The 22,440-nt window shown below is 39.4% G+C and overlaps 1 protein-coding gene across 1 annotated transcript; it reads right to left on the reverse strand.

Moving 5' to 3' along the window:
* Positions 1-1,571: 1,571 nt before the first annotated feature.
* On the reverse strand, positions 1,572-19,666 carry map3k8 (mitogen-activated protein kinase kinase kinase 8). The gene is made up of 7 exons (XM_048561934.2): positions 19,223-19,666; positions 17,752-17,922; positions 15,086-15,347; positions 14,853-14,959; positions 10,685-10,837; positions 9,142-9,388; positions 1,572-4,861 (listed from the first exon to the last, which is right to left on the reverse strand). Exons 1-7 carry the CDS (start codon positions 19,538-19,540, stop codon positions 4,734-4,736), a joined length of 1,386 nt encoding a protein of 461 aa, XP_048417891.2. The 5' UTR covers positions 19,541-19,666; the 3' UTR covers positions 1,572-4,733.
* Positions 19,667-22,440: the final 2,774 nt, after the last annotated feature.

The following is a 22,440-nucleotide window of genomic DNA, read 5'->3' on the forward strand; positions in this document are numbered from 1 at the left end:
GAATAAATCATTTAATGCAATAACACCATTTAAAGAAACATTTGGATATGTAGAACATAGAACATAGAACATAGAACAGTACAGCACAGAACAGGCCCTTCAGCCCACAATGTTGTGCCAACCATTGATCCTCATGTATGCACCCTCAAATTTCTGTGACCATATACATGTCCAGCAGTCTCTTAAATGACCCCAATGACCTTGCTTCCACAACTGCTGCTGGCAACGCATTCCATGCTCTCACAACTCTCTGCGTAAAGAACCTGCCTCTGACATCCCCTCGATACTTTCCACCAACCAGCTTAAAACTATGACCCCTCGTGCTAGCCATTTCTGCCCTGGGAAATAGTCTCTGGCTATCAACTCTATCTATGCCTCTCATTATCTTGTATACCTCAATTAGGTCCCCTCTCCTCCTCCTTTTCTCCAATGAAAAGAGACCGAGCTCAGTCAACCTCTCTTCATAAGATAAGCCCTCCAGTCCAGGCAGCATCCTGGTAAACCTCCTCTGAACCCTCTCCAAAGCATCCACATCTTTCCTATAATAGGGCGCCCAGAACTGGACGCATGTAGATGGATGAGAAGGGTTTAGTGGGATAGGATTAAATGCAAGACGGTAGATGGGTAATTTGCTCGATTCGGAGCTCCACTCTGCTTGCCAGTTCCCTTTCCTTTTCCTCTTTTTCTCTTCTTCTCTCTGTCGTAATTCTATCACTCCCCACCTCTGACCATTTTATAATTACGTACCTAAGGAGTCGGGTCATGTCTGGGAACCACACAGCGGGAGCTGAACACACGGGCCATGTCTTGCAGCGACAGCAGATCAAGCATGGGCCGGCACAATGGCGGCAGATCAGGAGCCGGCCGGTTCACTGGTGAGGGGGCAGCAGTCAGTGGTGATGGCAGGCCAGTTCGGCAGTGAGACTGGGGCCGATGGGGGGACAGTGATAGTGGACTGGTGAGGGGGCAAGAACAGACCTCTCTCTTGGCAGTGGTGACCACCTGAGTATTCTAGCGATTGGAGCAGGGCCTGCACTATTGTAGAGATGGAACTTGAGATCTGGACTTTTCTTCTTCTCTTGCTTACCATTTGGCTGTTAAAATCTTTTAACTCTAGCTTTTGTAACCAAATGGATGTCAATGAATGGCGACTTTGTGCATACTCCTACACTTGGTACATGTGACAAATATATAAATCTAATCTAATATAAATAAATCCAATTGAATCTAAATGTGGACAATTGGAAGTAGCTGAGTAGGCACCATGGTCAGCATGGGCCAATTTGGGCCAAAGGTTCTGCTTCCATGTTGTATTATTCAATGACTCTATGGCTTAAATGAGTGAACAGACAAATGCTACACCAGTTCATAATTTATAGCCTTAATAAGCAAGGATTGAATAACCTCAATCTACGTACGAATTGTCAGTTTTCACGTCCTGCACAACTGACATTGCACTGCTTAAGAAAAAAAATTCAGAACTCAACCTATTGTTTCAAAATAGTTAATTTAAATAAATGTTTATTCAACCATTACTTTGCATACAAAGTTGCAAAAGAAAAATCTGATGACCATGAAATCGTACACTTAAAATCAGTCAAAACTTTCAGAAGAGTTGGAAAAGACAACAATAAGGAAGAAAAAGTACATCAAGTACAAGGTCCACGATCAATCAAATTGTTTCCACAATGTTTTCATATTGATTACAACTGGGAAACATTTCTCATAAAGCATTTGTTGTCAACCATGAATTACTAACTGAAATATGATGTGTATCATGAATTTGTGCGAGCATTTAACGCGGGGGGAACAGAGCAACTTGGAAGCAGATGATAAATTCTGGGAATTAGTTCATATACTGATGGTTCGGATTGGACAGTAAGAGATCAGATTGCTTCAGTATATCCAGTGTAGGTTTTGACCTGAATCTATTTTCGTGCCAATTACACACCTACACCAAGAGAACGAATACAAACTGGCTATCACGCCTTTTCATTGTAATTGGTGTGAACTGTCAGTGCATGTAGCATCACCACAGACAGTTTGCTTGAGCCAACAATTCTTCTTCAGGCACCTAACTTCAACTCAAATCTTGAGAGTTGAGGGAGGCCTTGCTGGCTCCATTCAACTTATTGCAAAACCAAAGAGCATTTTTCCATTTACAAAACCAGGAGTCACTGAAGAATTGTCAACAGGGCAGTTATGGCTCCTATCTTGCTCATCAATGCCTAATCTCTGAACACACCAAGTTTAGCTTTCTAATTTGTATACTCCACACAAGCAGTGATCCCAAATTCATGTGGCATACATTTTAAGCCAACTCATGTGGACATCCAACATACATTTGAAGCCCCATTAAATGTGCTAGTTACAACATTTAAAGGACTTGTGAGCAAAATCTGTTGAGATTTTTCTTGTTGTGTGACAACCCACCAGAAATGTCTTTCAGGAAATATGCCTGTGTGGAGTCAGAAGAGGCAGGTGGACAAAAACATCTCCTCTTCAACATCATGCAAACTGGAGGCATCAACATCTGCAAACATGCCTCAATTTGTGCAGATCCTCTGGCCAAAGCCAAAACCTGGTTGACAAGGCTGTGTACAAACCATACTTTTCAGGAATTACAATAATCAGAGTGGCTGATATGTTCCTCCTTTCTTGGTCCAAGGATGTTGCAATGATCAATACCCAAAATCCAAGGAGATCCAGAGTTGATCAATTTTGATGATATTTTGCATTGATTCTTGGCGCAACCAGCTCTGTTGATTTAATCAGAATTGCCATGTTTCCTTAAAGAAAAATGTGTTGTGGATTCACTTCACCTCACAGTCAGCCAAATCATATGATCACAGGCTTCTCATGTTTCAATCTTGGAGTAAGCGGTGCACCCTATCAGGAGATCTGAACTGGACTGTAGCTTGTGTATTTTATATCAGCAGTGATTGACATGAATATAAACAAAACATGTAAAATAATGAAAAATATTAGTTTCTCAGCAGGAACTTTAAACACTTTCATGAGCAAATAAATTATAGTCATTAATCTCGGATTTTTTTTATTAAAATGAACAACAGCATTGCAGAGACAGAGTGAGAAAACCCATACACAACATGAAGTAAACTATATACCATAAGTGCTTGCAAGATTCAAATCCATGGTTTCAGTAATACACAGTAAATCTCACCAGGCTAGACTAACTAACTTGAATATTGCACTGAAATATTTAGACAAATATCTTTCTCTGCATGTCTTCAATTCATTCTCAGTTTTGCCAATGCAAGTGAACCTAGAATTTATTAACCATCTCTAGTTTCCCTGAGATGATACGGGTGCGTCTTTTTAGGCAATTTAATGCAATAATGTGGACTTGCTTTGTCACTTCAGTGGAACGTTAAGAGGCAATTGCCTTGGTGGAGTTATAGATGCACCAACTGGATAACAGTTTTCTTTCCCTGAAGGATACACTAATGAAAGAGTTGGGTTATTAATACAACCTTATGGCCCCATGGTCATCTTTTTGTGTATCCAAACTTCTCATTAGATTAATTCATATTCACAAATTGACAAATGTTCTCTGTGGTATTAATTCAGACCATTAATCACAAATCCAATAGCACAACCACGTTGTTGCATTCTTCCAGATTGCGGGGGGGGGGGGGGTGGAGAACAACAATTTGAATATTGCAGGCATGAGCACAAAAATTAACATAGGACAGGTCAGCTGCAAATTTTCTCAGACTTCCGAAAGAAAACAAAACATTTTAAATCAGTAAAAATGTTAAAATAGGCTAACAACATGTTAGATGTTATGCTACCTAAAATTGCTACCTTCCTTTCGGCAGCCAAAGAAATATAACTGTAAGACACAACATGCTACTAATGCATTAGAGATAGTAGGAACTGCAGATACAGGAGAATCTGAGATAATGAGGTGTGGAGCTGGATGAACACAGCAGGCCAAGCAGCACCAGAGGAACAGGAAGACTGACATTTTGGGCCTAGATTCTTCTTCAGAAATCCTTCCTGCTCCTCTGATGCTGCTTGGCCTGCTGTGTTCATCCAGCTCTACACCTTGTTATCTCATGCTGCTAACGCATGATATGTTTCCATTATTGTTTAACAAGTCCTTTGCAGAACAAAGCAGAGACTTAGCCATCCCATAGGGTGTACAGAACTATTAGCTCATTATGTTTACTGAGCTACTGGGTTACTGTAAACCCACAGCACACACTGTGTGCAATTTAGTCATCTGCATGGCATTTATTACATACATGTTCTTATTTCCATAGGAACACATGTATTCTGACAAGTCTATGCTCATCATTTTGAATAAATTTTCCATTAGAGAAATACATTAATCAGCGATAATCACTGAAAGCAAAGAAGGGGACTGAGAGCATTTATCCATCAACCAAATTGTTAAATATAACAGATGAAAAGAAGTGAGTGCTTTTGTTTTGGTAAACAGTTAGACACCATTCACATTCTTCACACTGCACTCTTCCATCACTGCACCTTTCAAACTAAGGAAACATACAATGGGGGCGTTAACTAAAACAAAATACATTAGTAATACAACATCTAAAAAAAAACTTTTTTCTTAATGCTATAATCACAATGATGAAATGTTCAGTGACTCCTCGCCCAGTCTGACTCCACTGAATGTACAACCGGTAGTTGCCATCGTTTGATCTTTACAACACTGTGAAACCAGCAGATGAAGGGAATGAAAATCAGCCATATTCTGCCCCAGGAGGACCCCTGATGATGTTGAAGTATCCAGCCAAGGCACCCAGGTCAATATAGAGAGAGCGATTTCTTTTCCCTACAGTTGATTCTTCAGTGCTGCTCACAGAAGTATCTGGAGTTAACATAAAGTTAAGATAAGAAAATCAAGCTTTCCCCACTTAAAAACTTCCTAAAGCCAAGCCACTGTATTACAGGAAAGGAAATAATAAATATATTGCTTCATCATTTCTGTCTCAACTGCCAACATTTCAGCTTCAGAGATTTTGCAATCATTCTGCGCAGGGAAACTCTGGCAGTTTCCGACATTTTCGCAGAATGAATGGGGGAGGTGAAAGCAACAGTTAGTGTCAGGTCCTCCTTCCAGTCACTGGCTTTAGATGTGAGCTGAACCAAATGGCCTTTAAATTCCAGGGTCTGTGATCTATTAGAAGAAGAATGAAGCAGATTTCTTGTAATATTCCTGCAAAAATCAGAACAGTCATTTTAATCTGGTCGCTGCAGGCTGCCAGCTTCTGTTCTCGAACAAAATGCCCAGCCCAAGAGCTGAGTGGAAAATTAAAGAGCCACTTGCCAATACCAGCAGAGCTCAATGGGTTTAATATGGGTGCAATGGGCAAAATTTGAGGTAGTTTTGGAATTTCCCCTACAACCATCGATCTAAAGCAATCTCAGTATATAAAGGGGAAAAGGCACACTCACCTCCCACTTGGCTGAAATTTGCACTATTAATTAGGGCAGTGTTGACCGCAGTCTCCCAGTCATGAACAATCTGGCTGTTCTGTGCCTCACCTAGCCACAAGATCTCAGATCCATGTTTATCAGAAAGCTATGGGTGTTGGGCTGATTGTTGACATTCACAATGACTTCAAGAGTTCAGTACTGTGTAGGACAGGTTTGGTAACATTACTTTTCAGCTCTGCCCTCAAGGATCATAACGAGATTACATTTGTCAATGTAACAGTGGATGAGATTGTTTTCCTAATCTCTTATCTGCACAGATGATAATGCACTGGATGCTTCCAACTGCTACATTTAAATTCTGCATTTTTTTTCTTTCCCAACATTACAAAGCCTCTTTTTTTTAAAAATCAAAAGGGACAATTTATTTTGCATTATTACTCTAAGAGCAACAGCAAAATGGGCAGAATTTTCTCTTCCTGCGAGTGGTGAGAGGGGAAATAATTAGCTGACATGTTGTCCCCGTTCTAGTCACATATCAATAAAATTCTGGTCAAGGCAGCCCACTGGGGATTTTCTCTAACACTCACTAATTAAGGTCCTTAATCAATCAATGGTCACTTAAGGCCCTCAGCTCTTCGCTTCCGGATTATCAGGCTTCCCAGAAGACAGGAGAAGATAGCTAGTTTCCACAGCAGGGAACCAGAGTCACTCATCTGCTTGAGGGATGGAGCTACAATTGACCCAATGTGGGGGCAATCACAAGCAATAATGCTGCGGCAGGGGAGGGGAAAGAGGTGGCTTTTGACAGCCAACTCCCTACCCTTGGCTCCAAGTTCCCACATCTGCTTCTGCTTTGGTCCCTGAACCCCATGCTTACCGCAAGAAAAAAAACCTTCTTGTCACTGGATCCTGAGGAGTAGGCCTCAATCATGGGCTTTACGATCGGAAAGCCAGCGGCATTTGATTAGCCGACAGCTCCTGGAGATCTGGCATGTCACTGTTGAGGCCTGTGATAGGGCAAGAAACTCAAGACTCTGCCCATTAACTCTTTACGAGTTGATGGGTGGGCGATATGTCAAATTAGCTCAAAATTGAACACATGCCCATATATACACTTATTGCAAACAAGGAAATTTGTGCCCATGGAATAATCACATATACAAGTATTACAATATCACTTGGTCGTTTAAAAAAAAGTACTATTCCAAAGCCTTGCTTTCATTTCCCTTTACAGTTAATTATAGTTTTGCTGTTGAATTTCTGACAGATGCTTTAGTTTTACCAGTATTAGCTATGGAGAATATTCCTTTTAGCACTGTGTCTGGCAGACTGCATTTAATTTACAAACGACCATACACAATAAATAGAAAAATAGACTGACTCCCAACTGTTTAAGACATATTTTAAATACTTGGAATAAAAGATGGAATTAAAAAAAAGTACAAAGTATCTGTGATAAAGGAAGGAAGTGCACAGACTCATGTGAAGCATTGCTGATTTATACTGACTTGGATTTTTGCTGTAGAATGAGATGGGCATAGAGTCAGAGTTGAACAGCACTGAAACAGTCTTGGCAGTCCAACTCGTCCACGCCGACCAGATATCACGTTTTGGGTTTGGATCTCTGATTGTCTTTGGTTATCAAACAACCCGAATATCACATTCAGTTTGTGTAGCTCCTATCATGTAAACCAGGCTGGCTTAACTTTCATCCTCTACACAAAACAGCATTCCCAATTCCATGTGACTTCCATGTTCCCATTCGTCTGAATTCCCTATTTAAATAATCACTTATTCATGTTATTCCAGAATTAACGACCTGCTTTCTACTTTGAGTACTAACTGATCCAGGGTGGGTATCATTTTAAAAATCTTTATCAAATCATCCTGTTATCTTCTATGTTGTAACACAAATAGTTTAAATTCTCAAGACTGATTTACTCTTTTCAGGCCAGATATCAATGAATTTACAATATACCTGTTTAAATTGTTTTCACCTTTCTACAGTATGGAGCTCAAGATGTATGCAAGTACTTCAGCGTAATCTTGTCGATCATTAACCATTATTTATGAAATGTAAACATTCATCTTGCAATAAAACTCAATATTACATTTAATTTTAAGTATCACAGTTGTTTCTTTTCCCTTGAAATTGACAGTTGAATTTGGTAGCCACCTCTTTGGAAAAGATGAGATGAGATGCAAGGATGGAAATTAAAATAAACTCCTGTCCAAATGCATGTTTTTGACAAAACACCAAGGAGTCACACGGCCAAAAATCATGTGTAATGAATACATCGGGTCTGCTAAACAACAGCCATGTAGAAGCAAAGAAGCTGCATGTGTGGTTTAACAGGTAGCAGATACACTAGTGGCCTTATAGTTTAATGAGGTCTTAAATTTAATCAGTGATTTTAGGAAAGGAGGGGAGAAATTTATAGAAAACAATCATCAATAGCACCGAGCCATTGAGAATAAAATATTCCCAAGCTACAACTAGAAGGTAAAGATAACTGAGTTGAAAACTGCTATAGGTCAGATACAATGTTGAAACAGGAGGCTTTAACTATCCAGGTCCGATCATCAGTAGAAGTACTATGTCCTTTAGTGATATTTTGAACAAACTGCTTAATACCTTCAGTGATATCCCTTTGTTTGCTATTTAAACAAGGCCATTAACCTTGTTATTTTTACTCAAACATGTTATTTATTATCATTCATAAACAGTGGAAATTTTATCCCTCAGGATTGACTCTATCCACTGTCACTGCAATATTCTTCCTCTTATCCTTTACGTCTTTATTGGTGCAAGTAATACTCCAACTCAATTTGTAACTGCATAATGGTTTGGATCAAGAAACACCAAAGTTAGTTTAGGGCTTCAGGATTTTTTTAAAAATTTGCAACTTTCACATTCCCCTCCACAACCCTCAGCTCAAATGATTTCTCTCCACTCCTGAATGGCTCTGATCTTTCTCTCCATGGATGCTGCTTAACCTGCTGTGATCTCCAGCATTTTCAGTTTTCCGTACAGATTCCAGCATATGCAGTAATTTGCTCCAACAATTAAAGTAAGATTCTGTCAGCTCTCTCAAGGAGGTCTGATAACATTGTTCAAGGGACAGTAGGGAAGTTCACCTCCATGTCCCGGCCAACATTTATCCCTCAATTTACATAGCTCAGATTACCCGTCATTCCGTCCTTGATGTTGTGAAACACCTATGAAAAATATCTGTCATGTTTCCTAAATTACAACTATATATCAGTGAAGTAAGTCACTGACTAGAAAACAATAACACAATTTGGGACCTTTTGAGGTCATAGATTATACTTTCTAAAGAATTGCTTATTTGTTGATGTGAGCCCAGACAGCAAAGACTGGTAGATTGATCAAACATGGTAATGTGGGGGAGAGAGTGAGGGTCACAGGTAAACCACATTTCATCCAAGTCAATAAGCACAGGTGAAAAAAAAACTGGGGGGAGGGGAGAGAATAGTGACTTCCTTCATCCACTGAGAAACTGATGGGATGAAGTGCAATGTTGGCTTCACACTCTGATTAGATTCAACAGAAAGCAATATTGGGCGGGTGTAAAATGTAGTTTCAGCTGACCCACGGCTCTCCTAGCTGGAGAGCTGGGTTAAAATGATCAGTTATTAGCTTCAAAATAACTTCTGTTGCCCTAGCTGGTTGAAATTGAAAGGACATACCACAAATTTGTTCTGGTAACTCCAGCTCTTTTCTCCTAAAGGTGCGACTTATTTCAAAGAGAGCTGAGTCAAGACTCTGGCAGCGTGGTTGGTCTTCAGGCGGAGGGCTAAGTGCTGCATGTTTTAATAACTGTCCTGCACACCACCTCTGCTTTGGGTTTCTCTCCAACGTGGCTTCAATAAACTGCCTCATGGCAGGGCTGCACTCCTCTGCAATGTCTTCTAATGGTGGAGCTTGCTTGTGGATCTTCAGAAAGGAAAACAAATTAACAATAGAACTTATCAACTTTATAAATTACAAAAATGGCCATCAAAAAGAAAAGCAAGGAGCTAACTGTATAGTTACAATTTAGCTTTGAGCCCTCAGTCGTATTTTTCTCACTAGCTGTATCCCATCCCCACTCTTCATTTGAGGCATTTGTTTCCATAGACACAAAACAGTTTCCAGTACATTGCACACATCTGCCCCTTTACTTTAAGGTAAGGGTTGGTTTGATTCTATTCTTAATGGATATTTACACTGACAGGATCCGTGAAGTTGGGGAGTGGGAGCTGAAATTCTCGTAAACTTTCTTCTCCCTAGTGAAAGCAAAGAAACTCATTCATAATTCCTCAATCTCAACGGATTAACAAGCCAATAAACTGGGAAACACTCCAGGGATTTTTCTGCTCTATATGATACACAATATCAATGTCCATTACAAGAGATTTGGTTACACATACTCAGTCTTCTTAATTATTTATTCTAAATTTTTCAAATTTTAGTTTTTTTTAAAAAAACACCCCCGAACCTTTCTTTCCTTTTATTTCTCTTCCCATGTCCAGCTTGATACTAAATTTACTCATTTTGATTCCCACTCGGTTGAACTCTTTCCAGTATTAATTTCTCAAATCATTCATTCTAATTGGTTATAGAGATATCCAATTGCTGTCCTGTTCACTCAGATGTCTGGATTGCCTTACTGTACTGCTGACAGCTTGCACTTTTTACAACTTTGTGGGTAATAATGTTATAAAGAAAATGTTGTAGGGAAATAACTAACTTCAAGCATCATGAAGTACTATTATAGCAAAACCTTAACTGACAGCAGGTAGTTCTTTATCTTTTCATTCCAGTCTTGCATCTAAAAGTCACAAATAAATTGACTCCATAAAAGGACAAATATCCTTTGCCAATAAAATTGCTTTACCTAATTTAAAAAAGGTAAACTTAAAATTGATGCTTCCTTGGGTCATAAAACTGGACTACTTCTTAAATTTCTCAGTTGTGTCTGAATTTCCTTATCTACCCATCAGAATACAATGTCTAATTACTACTACATGACGTATTTTACTTGTCATATTATTTGGTGGTGACCTGAATCAGGTATCATGGCCCCTCATCCAGGTTTCTAAATCTAAAAGAGCGATCCACTGTTTTAGAACAATGCAGTTTCTTTATATTCATGTTCATCTTGTGTAAGCCTTCTTATTCTATATTGCTCTTAACTTGAACTTAATAACTAGGTGTTTTTTTCATTTCGATTTAGTCATGGGAACTTACAATGTAGAGGTATGATGGGTAAGCTGACCTAGGATACCTCTTCACCCAAGGTGGATTCCCAGTCTGCATATGGATGATTGTAGAACCAAGACTGTAGATATCTGACTTTGTTGAATGGCCTCTGCAGGTAATAACTTCTGGACTCATATAGAACTAAAACAGAATGTAGATCTATAGTTAATTCATGTCTTAAGATCATTCTCAAAAAGCTTTTATTTTTAGCCATAACAAACCTTATTAACAGGTAAGCCAATTGCACGTAAAGTACTCCAAATTAAAGCCATGGCGTGGCCATATTACTTCTTGGTTACCAGATATTATTTTCAGAAATATTGAGCTCTAAAGACATGTTAATCTTTGTGAAAGTAACAGGAAACTGTGGAATATTAGTGGCCTTTGTTATCTCCTGACTAAATGTTTTTATTTTAAGGGCAGTACAATCTACACTAAATGCTGTAGCCTTTTATTGCAACAAGTCATAAGGACATCAAGGTTAGAATGCATCAAAATGTCTACTGAGCACATTCACTGCATAAAATGGAAAGTTGGTATAGTTGGGAAAGAGTTATGCCTCTTGATTAAAAGTCCAGATCTCTGGATTACCAAAGAGAACAAGAGTTCAAAACCAACAATTAAGATTTTAACTTCATTTTTAAAAATCTGGCAAAAGAAAGCTGCTGGATTATTGCAAAAATCCAATGGTTTGTTAATGTCCTCTGGCGGAAGAAACCTGCTGTTGCTTCCCAGCTTGACTCTAGATGGCTTCAGTTTCACATCAACTTCATTTTCACATCAACTTCATTAACTCTTAACTGCCCTCTGAACCGGCCCACCAAGCCATTCAATTGTCTTAAGCTGTAGAAGACTGAAGTGGGACAATTGGCAATGGGCAATAAATGGTAGCAACATCAACACTCCAAGCATTATTAATAAAAAAAATTCCATCATAAACATTATACTTGATCTTAAAACCAGGTATCAATCTTTGCCTTTATATCACTTACATTCCAAATTTTGTGTTATCAGAATGCTTATGCATTTTTGCCATAAATACATTTTCAGCCAATCACACCCATTGGACTTCTAGTATACCACGTTTAATTTGGTGCTGACAGTAGACCAATGTCTACATCAACAGCTGAGACAGATTTGTTCAAACCTTCCATGTCACTGCTAGCTCACAACCACCCTCCAAGGTGATATAATGGCCAATTAAAGATTGTTCAATAGTACTGAACTAATTCTAAATGGAAAGACAATTAGAATAAACTCATAAACAACACTTTCCAACAAATTTGTGAACTAGCTTTATATGACGCTAGTATGACCCAGCATTTACAAAACTTTGTGAACATTATTTGTTAAGGCACCTGGAATCTTCCTGGAAAGAATGTCTTGTTTATAGGAGTTACTTACTAAAGCTGCTTAAATTTCAGGTATGTAAAACCTGTTCTACCTGACCCATGTTTGTCCCATTTAAAGGAAAACCACCTCCATGAAACACTGTTTACCAAACTCATTTGTTCAAATGCAGCACACAATGAAATGGCAGTGAAGAATTATTTTGCTGCTTATATGCAACAGCAGAGTGACAACATGGCAACAAACTGTAAGTTGTTAAAATAATTCATAATGGAAACACTGTCCCCCTTCAGACTTGTACAGTAACTTACAGGAACAAAACAAAAACAAGCTTCAGCAATTCCTTCTGCATATCTTTTGCTGGATAATGCTAGCGTGAGTGCGAAGTAATGTTAGTTTAGCAAGGGAAAAACCTATTGGCAGAAATCCATTAACAGCCTAAGGAATTATCTAATTGCCTCCTGTGTTTGGCAATAACCTTGAAGCATGGTTTCAGCGTTGTTTCTAGTATTTATTGTAAAGTCTCTTAAGACTCTGGTCCAACTACTGGCATCAAAAGCTAATTTTCTACTCTTGTAAGTTATTGGTGTCAGCACTTTTACTTGGCATATTTTTCCTAAAGGAATACTGGAGCACAGTTCCTTGGGATGCTGTCAGCCTTGATGCATTCCAGTGTTATGTCCACAGTTATCCAAAGCAGATACCGGATAGTTAAAAGCAAAACTCTAGAGATAGTTTGACCTCTGTATCCCAGGGATATTGAAGGCAATCTCATTTAACTACTTCCTAATTCAAGATTAGGTAATTTGAACTAGGGGCTTTCCCTGGTTAGCATGGCACAGTTATGGAATGAGTGGAGCCTGAAATCACCCATTTTTCAGGACATTTGGGGTACAGAGAGTATAATGAAAGCCATATTATGAGGTTATTCTTTGGTGGAAAGCATAGAAACGTAGAACTTATATATGCTGATGTTCAGAGGCATTTGTTGCACTTGCAAATGAACACAAAGTTAGCATTCAGGTACAGGAAGCAATTAGGTCGACAAATGGCATGTTGGCCTTTATTACATGGAGACTGAACACCAAAATAAGGAAGTCTTGCTGGAGTTGTACAGTGCTTTGGTAATACCAGGCCTGGACTACTGTGGGAAATTTTGGTCTCCATAACAAGGAATGATGTTCCTATATTGGAGGTTGTACATCACTAGAAGGGATGAGAGTATCATCCTAAGGTGACAAGCGAAGTAAATTAGGTCTATACTTTTTGAAACATCTTTAAAAGTGAGGTGTTCTCACTGCAATATATAAGGTATTGAATAAGCTTGATAAGGCAGATACTGGAGAGTCTCTCTTCTGGCTGGAGAGTTTATAGACTGTGATCCCATGCTCAGCACAGGGAGTTGACCAATTAAAATGGGACAAGGAGAATTTTTTAAATTCAAATTAGTCAATAATTCTTGTGCAGACGGTCTCCAAATTATGAACAACAAACTTATGAATACTTGTACTGATGAACAAAATGATACAGGGGTGTAATCATATTAACTTTAAAAATCCAATATGCTAAATGCTTCCTCATACTTCTGAATGGCTATTTTATATTGTCCTGTACTGTGTTCCAACTGGTGTACAAATCAAATCAAAAAAACACATAAGAATGAAACCTAGATAACAAAGTGTGGAGCTGGATGAACATAGCAGGCCAAGCAGCATCTTCTGCTCCTAAGATGCTGCTTGGCCTGCTGTGTTCATCCAGCTCCACACTTTGTTATCACAGATTCTCCATCATCTGCAGTTCCCATTACCTCTACATCAACACCAGTCTCATTTGCTAGCTCTTGGCATTTAGTCTTGAATGTCATTACATTTGTAGTGCTTATCCAAGTAGGTTTTAACAGTCGAGATTACGACCTCTACTGCTATTTCGGATGCCATCACCCTCAGGTGCAAAAACATTTCTTCAAACTTCACACTGAACATCCTATATTTCACCTTAAAAACATGCCCCTTGTAACTGACCCTTCAACTAAGTAGAAAAACTACTTCCTATCCATCCTCTCAATATCCCTCAAACACTTATACATCTCTATCAGGTTCCCCTTCAACCATCTGTGTTCCAAAAATCAACCTGACCTTATCCACAGATAACACAGTGTGGGGCTGGAGGAATGCAACAGGCCAGGTAGCATCAGAGGAGCAGGAAAGCTAACGTTTCAGGTCGGGGCCCTTCTGTGTTGTGCACTATATTATGGCCTCTCTGAAAACCTCGTTGAGTTTGCTGCTGGACATATTTATCACAAAACCTGAAATGGATTGCTGTCCAAACATGGGCCAGATCATTGGCCAACGAGAAAGCAGCCCACGAAGATGGGAGAAATTCAAAGAATATGTGCAATAATGCCAAAGTAAATTCCTAAGGTATATGTATTCCAAACATTAAACACATGGTACATCATACTTATTTTTAAATCGGACTTGAAGAAGTGAAACCTCAGGTCTGAATACGTGTAGAATGACAGACCTCAATACCCTTATGTTTATCTGAGACAAGAGGGTGCATAAGAAACACCATTGCCCATTCATAGTCACAGTCTCCAGAGAACCTGGGGAACATGCTAACCTGGGAAAGTCATTTGGATATTATGCCAGAAGTAATCATGAATACTTGAGAAGTCCCACAAAGTCTTACAGGGAATCAGGCAAACTAAAAGCATTATTTTCAAAGAATCAAGAGTTTAAACATATTTTTTGGAAAATGTGGCCCTACATAACTGAAGTGCTGGGAACACAATAACCATTCTCACCTCTGTTCCTCTAATGTCTCTGGGAATGTAGGTTTCTTCAGTCATCTGGACAGAAAGACCAAAATCTACCAGCACTGCCTTGGTTGACATGAGAACTATATTACTGGCTGTGAAAACATGAATAATAAGACAAATGAACAAGTCGTTCTAATGTCTGCTTTTGCAGTATAGGCTTTTTTATTAAATTGCTGTTACACAAGAAAAGTCATAGGAAGGGCTAAACAAAAACTTACGTTTAATGTCATGATGTATGACATTTTTGGAATGCAGGAAGTCAAGTGCTTTGAGGACATGTTTGGTCAACCAAATGATTTCAAATTCTTTCATTGGCCCACAACTTTCTAATTTTTCTGCAACGGAACCTCCTTCTCCTGCCTCCATGAAGAGATGTATGGTTTCATTCCACAGTAAGGCACCATATAATTCTGCAATGTTCTCATGGCGAAATTGTGCTTGTATTTGTATATCAGCAGGCTTAAAAAATTCCACTGGTATCTTGAATTTGAAACAAAACGTCGATTATATAAGAAAAAGAGCACATTTATTTCATCAATTCCCTTGTCCCCTGTCCCACTGGCAATAATCCAAGCTGAAATATTGCGTCCCCTAAATGGTCATTCATGGTGTGAGAATAATATCAAAATACAAAGGGCTGAAATAGGCCATTCAGCCTACTGTGTCACCTTCACCAATGAAATCATAGTTGAACTGATAATTCTCAACTCCACCTTCCTGCCTTTTCCACGATCATTGATTCCCTTATTGATTAAAAATCTCTCAGCCTTGAACATATATAATTACACAGACCCACAGACTGTGAGATAAGGCATTCCAGAGATTCACTACTTATAGGGAGAAGAAATTCCCCCTCAGCTCTGTCTTAACCGTGTGACCCCTCACTTTGAGTCTCTGGTCCTAGACTCCCCTACATAGGGGAGGTTTAACAGGGTGAATGCCAAAGAATATTTTATAATTTAATCAGGTAATTCTTCTAAACTCCACTGATTACAGGTTCATTCTACTCATATGAAATTTACTCCACACCTGTAGTAAACCTAGTGAACTGCTTTCAGTGCTAATATATCATTCCATAAATCAGAGGACCAAAATGTTCACAGTAGTCTAAGTGTAGACTGTAAACTTCAGGAGGTTATTTAATCACTTAGACAGCCTGATACAGTCCTCAGTTAGCATCTAAACACCTTCACACTATGAGAGTTGGAATCATGGTCAGCCTTTCCTATTATTAGCCCAGTGATACTAAGGCCAGTTGTACTAACTTCTGGCATTGTATTAATTAATTCAGAACAAACCAGTAGCAACATTCAGTTTATTGTCATTTGTCCAGCTCAGGAATGCAACATATAATGCACACACCCACATAGCAATGTGGAGAACCCCGAAAAGGTAAGGATACGCTAAAATCACTTAACTTTCAACTTACATTTTCAAGAAAATCTTTTTCTCCTTCACCTCTCACCCTTTTTGTTTTCCACTTATTGATGGTTTACCATTGCACATTTTAGCTTTCCCTTGGCCACCTACTGGCCAAGCTACAAGCACAGCTGCAATGGTTGTCAGATTGCTCAGTTGGCTGGATGGCAAGCACGTGACGCACAGTGGTGTGAGCTCAATTCCCACATCAGCTGAGGTTATCAATGAAGTGCTGTCCTTCTGAACTTCTCCCCCCACCTGATGCGTGGCGATCCTCAGGTTAAACCTCTCTAATGACACAGGAGCCATATGGTCCAGTAGGGCTATGGTCGGATTTACTTGTACCACGTCACCCCTTGTTTAAATCCAGAGAGACAAGTGAAAATGGTGGGACATGATTTCCTCTCCACCCTGTAAACTTATTTCCTGTCAAATTAAAAGAAACACTTGGCTTTTGATTTCATTTCCTCTGACAGCATATTTGAAAGTGGGAATCTGCTTCATGAACATCTTTGGTGTGATTACTCCTCCTGCTGCTGTGTGCTCCAAACACATCTTAACCAAAAAAAAAACTTGGGTTTGCCATTTTAACGCTTTCATTAAATGCAATGTGCAAATGTTTGGAGAACTCATTTAAGACATTTGCAAATATACTTACTTTCTAGATCACTAAATCATCAGATAAAGGTCATGACACTATTGGGGTTATTAGTTTTATACATTTTTATATTTACAAAATATGGCTTGTTGGGGAAAAAAGAATTGCAGAGCAAAATAAATGAAACCAGTCAGTTTGTTAACTATAAAACCACAGTTTTCAACATATAGGAAAGTCAATTTTAAATACAAATTATAGGAACTTCTTTCACCCAAATAAAATAAGCATTGCAGTTGCAGGGGTAACTTTCCTGTGTTTGTGCCCAGGTACATTGGATTGCTTGGCTGCAGTGAATGACATAATGGACCAGGATGGAGTGCACATCTTTAAAAAAATGCTGTCAAATTTTTATTTCATTGAAATGCCTTTATTCATTGAAATTTTGAAGATTACAAAAGGAAATAACAAAAAAAGTACTGATTGAAGGAGTACATTTCTACTTGTGCTGTTGGACTCAAATACCAGGAGTCTCAAACTAAAATTAGGAAGTTAGGAATAAAAAGGGAAGTCACATGGAACCACTTCTTGGCAAAGAGTTGTCATGCAAATTACAAGAAGGCGGCATTAAAGTGAACAATATAAATAAAATGGGTCTGAGAGATCTAGATGTGCTTTTCAAGACAGATTAAGTTGAAGAATTAAGATTACTCAAAATGTGTTGGTTTTGTTAAGGTAATTCACATTTTTACTTACTAAAATTATTATATTCTTATACAACTTTGTAAAGTTTCAACAATAAAGATATATGCTTTGAAAATATCTTTCAGTAGGTAAAAGAGTGTATTCACAAAATGCTAAGTGACTTACTAATTTACATGCCATCCGCTTCTTTGTTTCTCTGTCCTGTGCAAGGTGGCACTTTCCAAAAGTACCTCGAGGAATGTAACCAGGACCAATGTTCCTATGGGCAAACTTCCATGGAAACAGGAAGACTTCTGAATCAATCTGATAATGTCCATTTTTAATAACTATATCCTTCTGTGGAATAAATAGAAAGCCACTAAAAGAAACTGCAATAAGAATATTTGTTTAACTTTTCCTCCCACAATGGCAATTTGAGGAAAATAGGCCTACTGTAAATGGTAAACGCACATCTGCACACAAATAGCACTTGTGGTGGATTTAAAAATAGTTTAAAACTAGGTTGTGCTGCAGAATATTTTCCATTCATCAGAAATCTAGCAGTCACACATTGCAACACTGTGAAATCATGAGGGGCAGAGATACAGTAAATAGCAAAGGTCTTTTCACTACAGTAGGGGAGATCTAAACTCAAGGCATTTTTTTAGGGCGAGAGGAGAAAGATTTAAAATGGCCCTGTGGGAAAACTTTTTCACATGCAAGGTGATTCATATGCAGAATGAACTACCTGACAAAATGGTAGATGCAGGTACAGTTATAACATTTAAAAGACATTTGGACAGGTACATGAACTGGAAAAAGGTTTAGAAGAATATGGGCCAAAAGCAGGCAAGTGGGATTGTTTAGTTTGGGAAATTTAGTTGGCAAAGACAAGTAGGACTGAAATGCCCATGTCTATGCTGTATGACTCTACAGCTCCATAAAATGCTGTATTTCAGATGTGATACTGAACTAATGCCTCATCTGTCCTCTCTGGCAAACGCTAAAGATCCCTTAGCAGTATGTGTAAAAGAGCAAAGATAATTCTCCCAGTGTCCTCAGCCTAAACTAATATCATTTCCAAAAAAAAGCATGACTGTTTGTGACACCTTGTTATGCACAGAATTGTTTGCCGCAGGTGACCTGCAATTTGTTACTCTGGAATTGCTCATAGTTCTTTAACATCACATTTGCAGTTCCCAACCTGTTCTAGTTAGATCACGTTAGCATTTTAAAAATGAAGTAAAGAACCTTGTTTCCGAGCGCACGGAATAAAAGAAAAACTAATTTGCTGCACTTCATGGTTTCAGTTGATATTAAACAAGTTGTTATAGAATTTCTTCAGGCAAATTAGACAGGCTTCTGGCTGTTTAAATTATAACAGCGACCGCACTACAATAGTACTTCATAAATTGTAAAACAACTCGCGACGCCCTGAGATAGTGAAAGGCGCTATATAAATTCAAGATTCTTATCTGTCAATATCCAGTATATTCAAAAAGATTTGGATCCATTTTGGACCAATTTCCATCTCAAGAGACGCTACAAAATCATGGAACACAAGTCTATTTGAAAAGCGATTTTTAAAAGGCGACACAGTAGAAACTACTGTATTCTAAACAACCTCTTGCATGTACACAAAACATTCCTCGCTCACCTTGTTTAATATTACTCCTGTCTCGCGGTTTCGGAAGCGTTGGGGGTAATTGCGGAACGTATTAGACACCTGATTTGCAAAGTTAAGTAAATCTTCCACTGTGCCATATCTGACAGAGTAGAAGGTCGGCTGTTGACCGTCCCTGGCCCTATTCTCTGGCACTCCTTCATCCGAGTGCTGCTCCAGCGAAAGCATATTGTCCTGGTAGAGTGCTGTGTCCTCCAAGGGGTAAAATGCCTCGAGGTAATCCATCACATCTAGCTCCAGCAGCAATTCCAACCTGGCGTTATCGATACTTTGGGTCAGCATGTACTCCATTGCCTTTCTCTTTCGATCACTACAGTCTGCCCTGACAAAACAGATGCAGCAGAAAGCATCAGCACCTCATCACAGCAGAGACACACCAGCAACAGCGGCGGCGTCTCACTGCTGCCATGATCCCGCTCTAGCTCTACTGCCAAGCATGTGATACCGAGCAGAGATTCCCCAGCTTCAGTGAGAAGGGTGGAGCTCAGCTTTCAGTACACGGAGCCATTGACAACCGAGTGAGTGGGCGGCAAGCTCAAGGGGGCGGGACACAACCTAGACGGGGTTGCCCCAGATTCGACAGGATTACACAGCATTACTATGTCTGTGCCGTGATAACTCTACGACGGTGTATTACCAATAACAGCCCTCATTTAAATGCAGGTATTTCTTTATGAGATGAAGTAAGGCTGCTGGCATGGAGTTGTATCGAATGTCCTATTACTATGCTGTAAATAATAAGTAATATTCTACGTAAAATATAGCTGCGCAGCAGGGGCGGTCAGCTAGAGGCTCACACCGATAAAAGGAGAAAGATGAGTTTTCCCACCCCCCCCCCCGAAAAGTTGTTGTTGTTTCAGATTCCAGCGTCCACAAGTATTTGCTTTATAACAAGATACAAACAGGTTCACTTATGCATTTCTCTCCGCAGATACTACCAGACTTGCTGAGTTTCTCCAGCATTTTCAGTTTGTTTCAGATTTCTAGCACCCACAATATTTTGCTTTTATTATCACTTGTGCATGTTTAAAAATTCAGTCTTCAGCATACTTCAGTTGGATGTATTGCTCATACGTGAGAAGGTGGTGGTGAGCCACCTGCTTCACCCACTGACTCCATCCAGTGTTGCTACAGTTTGCTCTTAAAGAGGGCACTCCAAGTTTTTGATCCAGTGACAATGAAAGAACCACAATATAGTTCTAGGATGCTGTGAAGCTTAGAGGGATCTTGTAGGTGGTGGTGTTGCTATGCACACACTATCCTTGTCCTTCCTGATGTGAGTTTTGAAGATGCTGCCACAGAGACACTGAGCTGTTGCAGTGAACATTGTAGATGGTACACACTTTGTTGGAGGTAATGAATGTTTAAGATGGTAGAGGATGAGGTACCAATCAAGCGGGCGGCTTTGTCCTAGATGGCTGGGCTTCATCAGTGCTGTTGGAGCTACACCAGTGCAGGAAAAGTGCAGAGTATTCTATCAACCTGCCTTCTGCCTTATCGTGGTGGGTAGCAATCAGGAGACCACTTGCTTCCACAGACTTTCCAGCTTCTGACCAGCTCTGGTAACCACAGCACGCATGTGGCCGATCACTTTCAGTTTCAAATCAGTGGTAATCCTCTGGATTCTGTCCTTTTATTTGCGCTGTATTAATCTAAAGAGTTTTTTTTGCTGATGGTGCAGCAGTTGACAATGGTAATGCCATTGAGTGTTCGGGGTGGTGGTTGAAATCTTTCTGTTGGAGACGTACAGTGCCTAGGACTTGTATGATATTGTCAGACCAAAACTGAGTGCAGTCTTATTGTGAGGAATTGCAAACAGAATTGAACAATGCAACCAATGAACATTCACATTCTGATGATGATAATATTGATGGCGGGGGGGGGGGGGGGGGGGTTCGATGAGACAATATTGGTTTAGCCTAGGACACTATTTCGAACAATGAAAATACATATACGTTCTGGGGGGAAATGCTTCGGACCATACTGCAGCTATTAACCCGAAAAGAGCTGACATCTACAACAGGATATTACAAAAATGGGAGTTGCTAACTGTCCATTAATGAACAAACCCAATCCTTCACTCTAAATCCTTCACTCTACCACCAGTCACAGCACCTCCCCACCATGTCATTGGGGTAAACGCGATAATAAAATCCCCATGTTGACGAAAATAGACTTAACCGTGAGGGGTAAAAACATCTTCCGATTGAATGCACGATACCCAACCGGAAAAGAAAATGAAAATACAAGTGCGCACTACTTGGCGCCATGTAGCCCTCACAGTAGCAATGACTGGGGAATTCCTCCGGCGCACACGTCCTCCACAGTTCATGGAAGGCTACCCTTTACCGCATCACCAGCCTGTTTATCATATCGGTTATCCATTCTTCGGTTTTAACCCTTGAGTCGCTGTCAATTTCGCTAACATTCTTCGTGACCTGGTCTAAGAGTTTCTCTTATCAGGTTCAGTCAGCAAGTGAGACTGACTCCATTTAGTGTTGAACGGGCACGCCTGCATTTTATTTTCAAGAATAGTATTTTTGCAATGTCTTAGTCATAAAATACCGATCATCAAAATTTTAAACCTAACATTGAGTGTGATTATCACTAAGATTTTTGTTCTAAATACTTTCGCGCTTCATTTTGACATTTTCCGTACTTTGAAGACAGTATTTTGGCTCTGATCGACCCGAATAATAAAGTAAAAGATTGTTTTTACTTAATTGACTGCAGTGTTGGTGTAATGGTGCCACATACTCAGGGCTGTGGGTGTTGACATGCCGGACACGATTAGCACTGGCTTTGTACCTGTTTCAAAACGTGGGTCGCCGATCATCTCTTTAGAAGATGATATACCTTAAAAATGTAATCTCCATTACCAAGAAGTCGCTTCCTGTTTTGTGGCGCGGTCATTCACTGGTCCTTTATGTGACAGGAGACTGTCCGAAGTACGTCAATGTTACGCACAGTCAGTTTTTTCCATCGACAGAAGATACGTTTTCCTTTTCAAAATTTAGCTATCTGAATCTGGATCATTCTTTGCTTTAGAAACTGCGTGATACTGATTCTTGACATCGCCACATAGAAAAATATATTTTACTTGTGAGAAGAATAGATATATGAGGGAGATTTAATAACTCACCCTTTTAAACAACAGACACAGACTCAAATACTCTTCGTATTTTTGGAAG

Source organism: Stegostoma tigrinum, chromosome 2, assembly GCF_030684315.1.
Source record: "Stegostoma tigrinum isolate sSteTig4 chromosome 2, sSteTig4.hap1, whole genome shotgun sequence".
In the NCBI taxonomy this organism is placed as follows: Eukaryota; Metazoa; Chordata; class Chondrichthyes; order Orectolobiformes; family Stegostomatidae; genus Stegostoma; species Stegostoma tigrinum.

Excerpts from the sequence above, each read along its gene's own strand:
- map3k8 (XM_048561934.2), bottom strand. The coding sequence starts at position 19,540 with ATGGAGTACATGCTGACCCAAAGTATCGATAACGCCAGGTTGGAATTG. Across the intron at positions 17,923-19,222 it reads CAGGAGTAATATTAAACAAG|AAGGATATAGTTATTAAAAA; the intron begins GTGAGCGAGGAA and ends TTTATTCCACAG. Across the intron at positions 9,389-10,684 it reads ACCCATCATACCTCTACATT|ATCCACAAGCAAGCTCCACC; the intron begins GTAAGTTCCCAT and ends TCCTTTCTGAAG.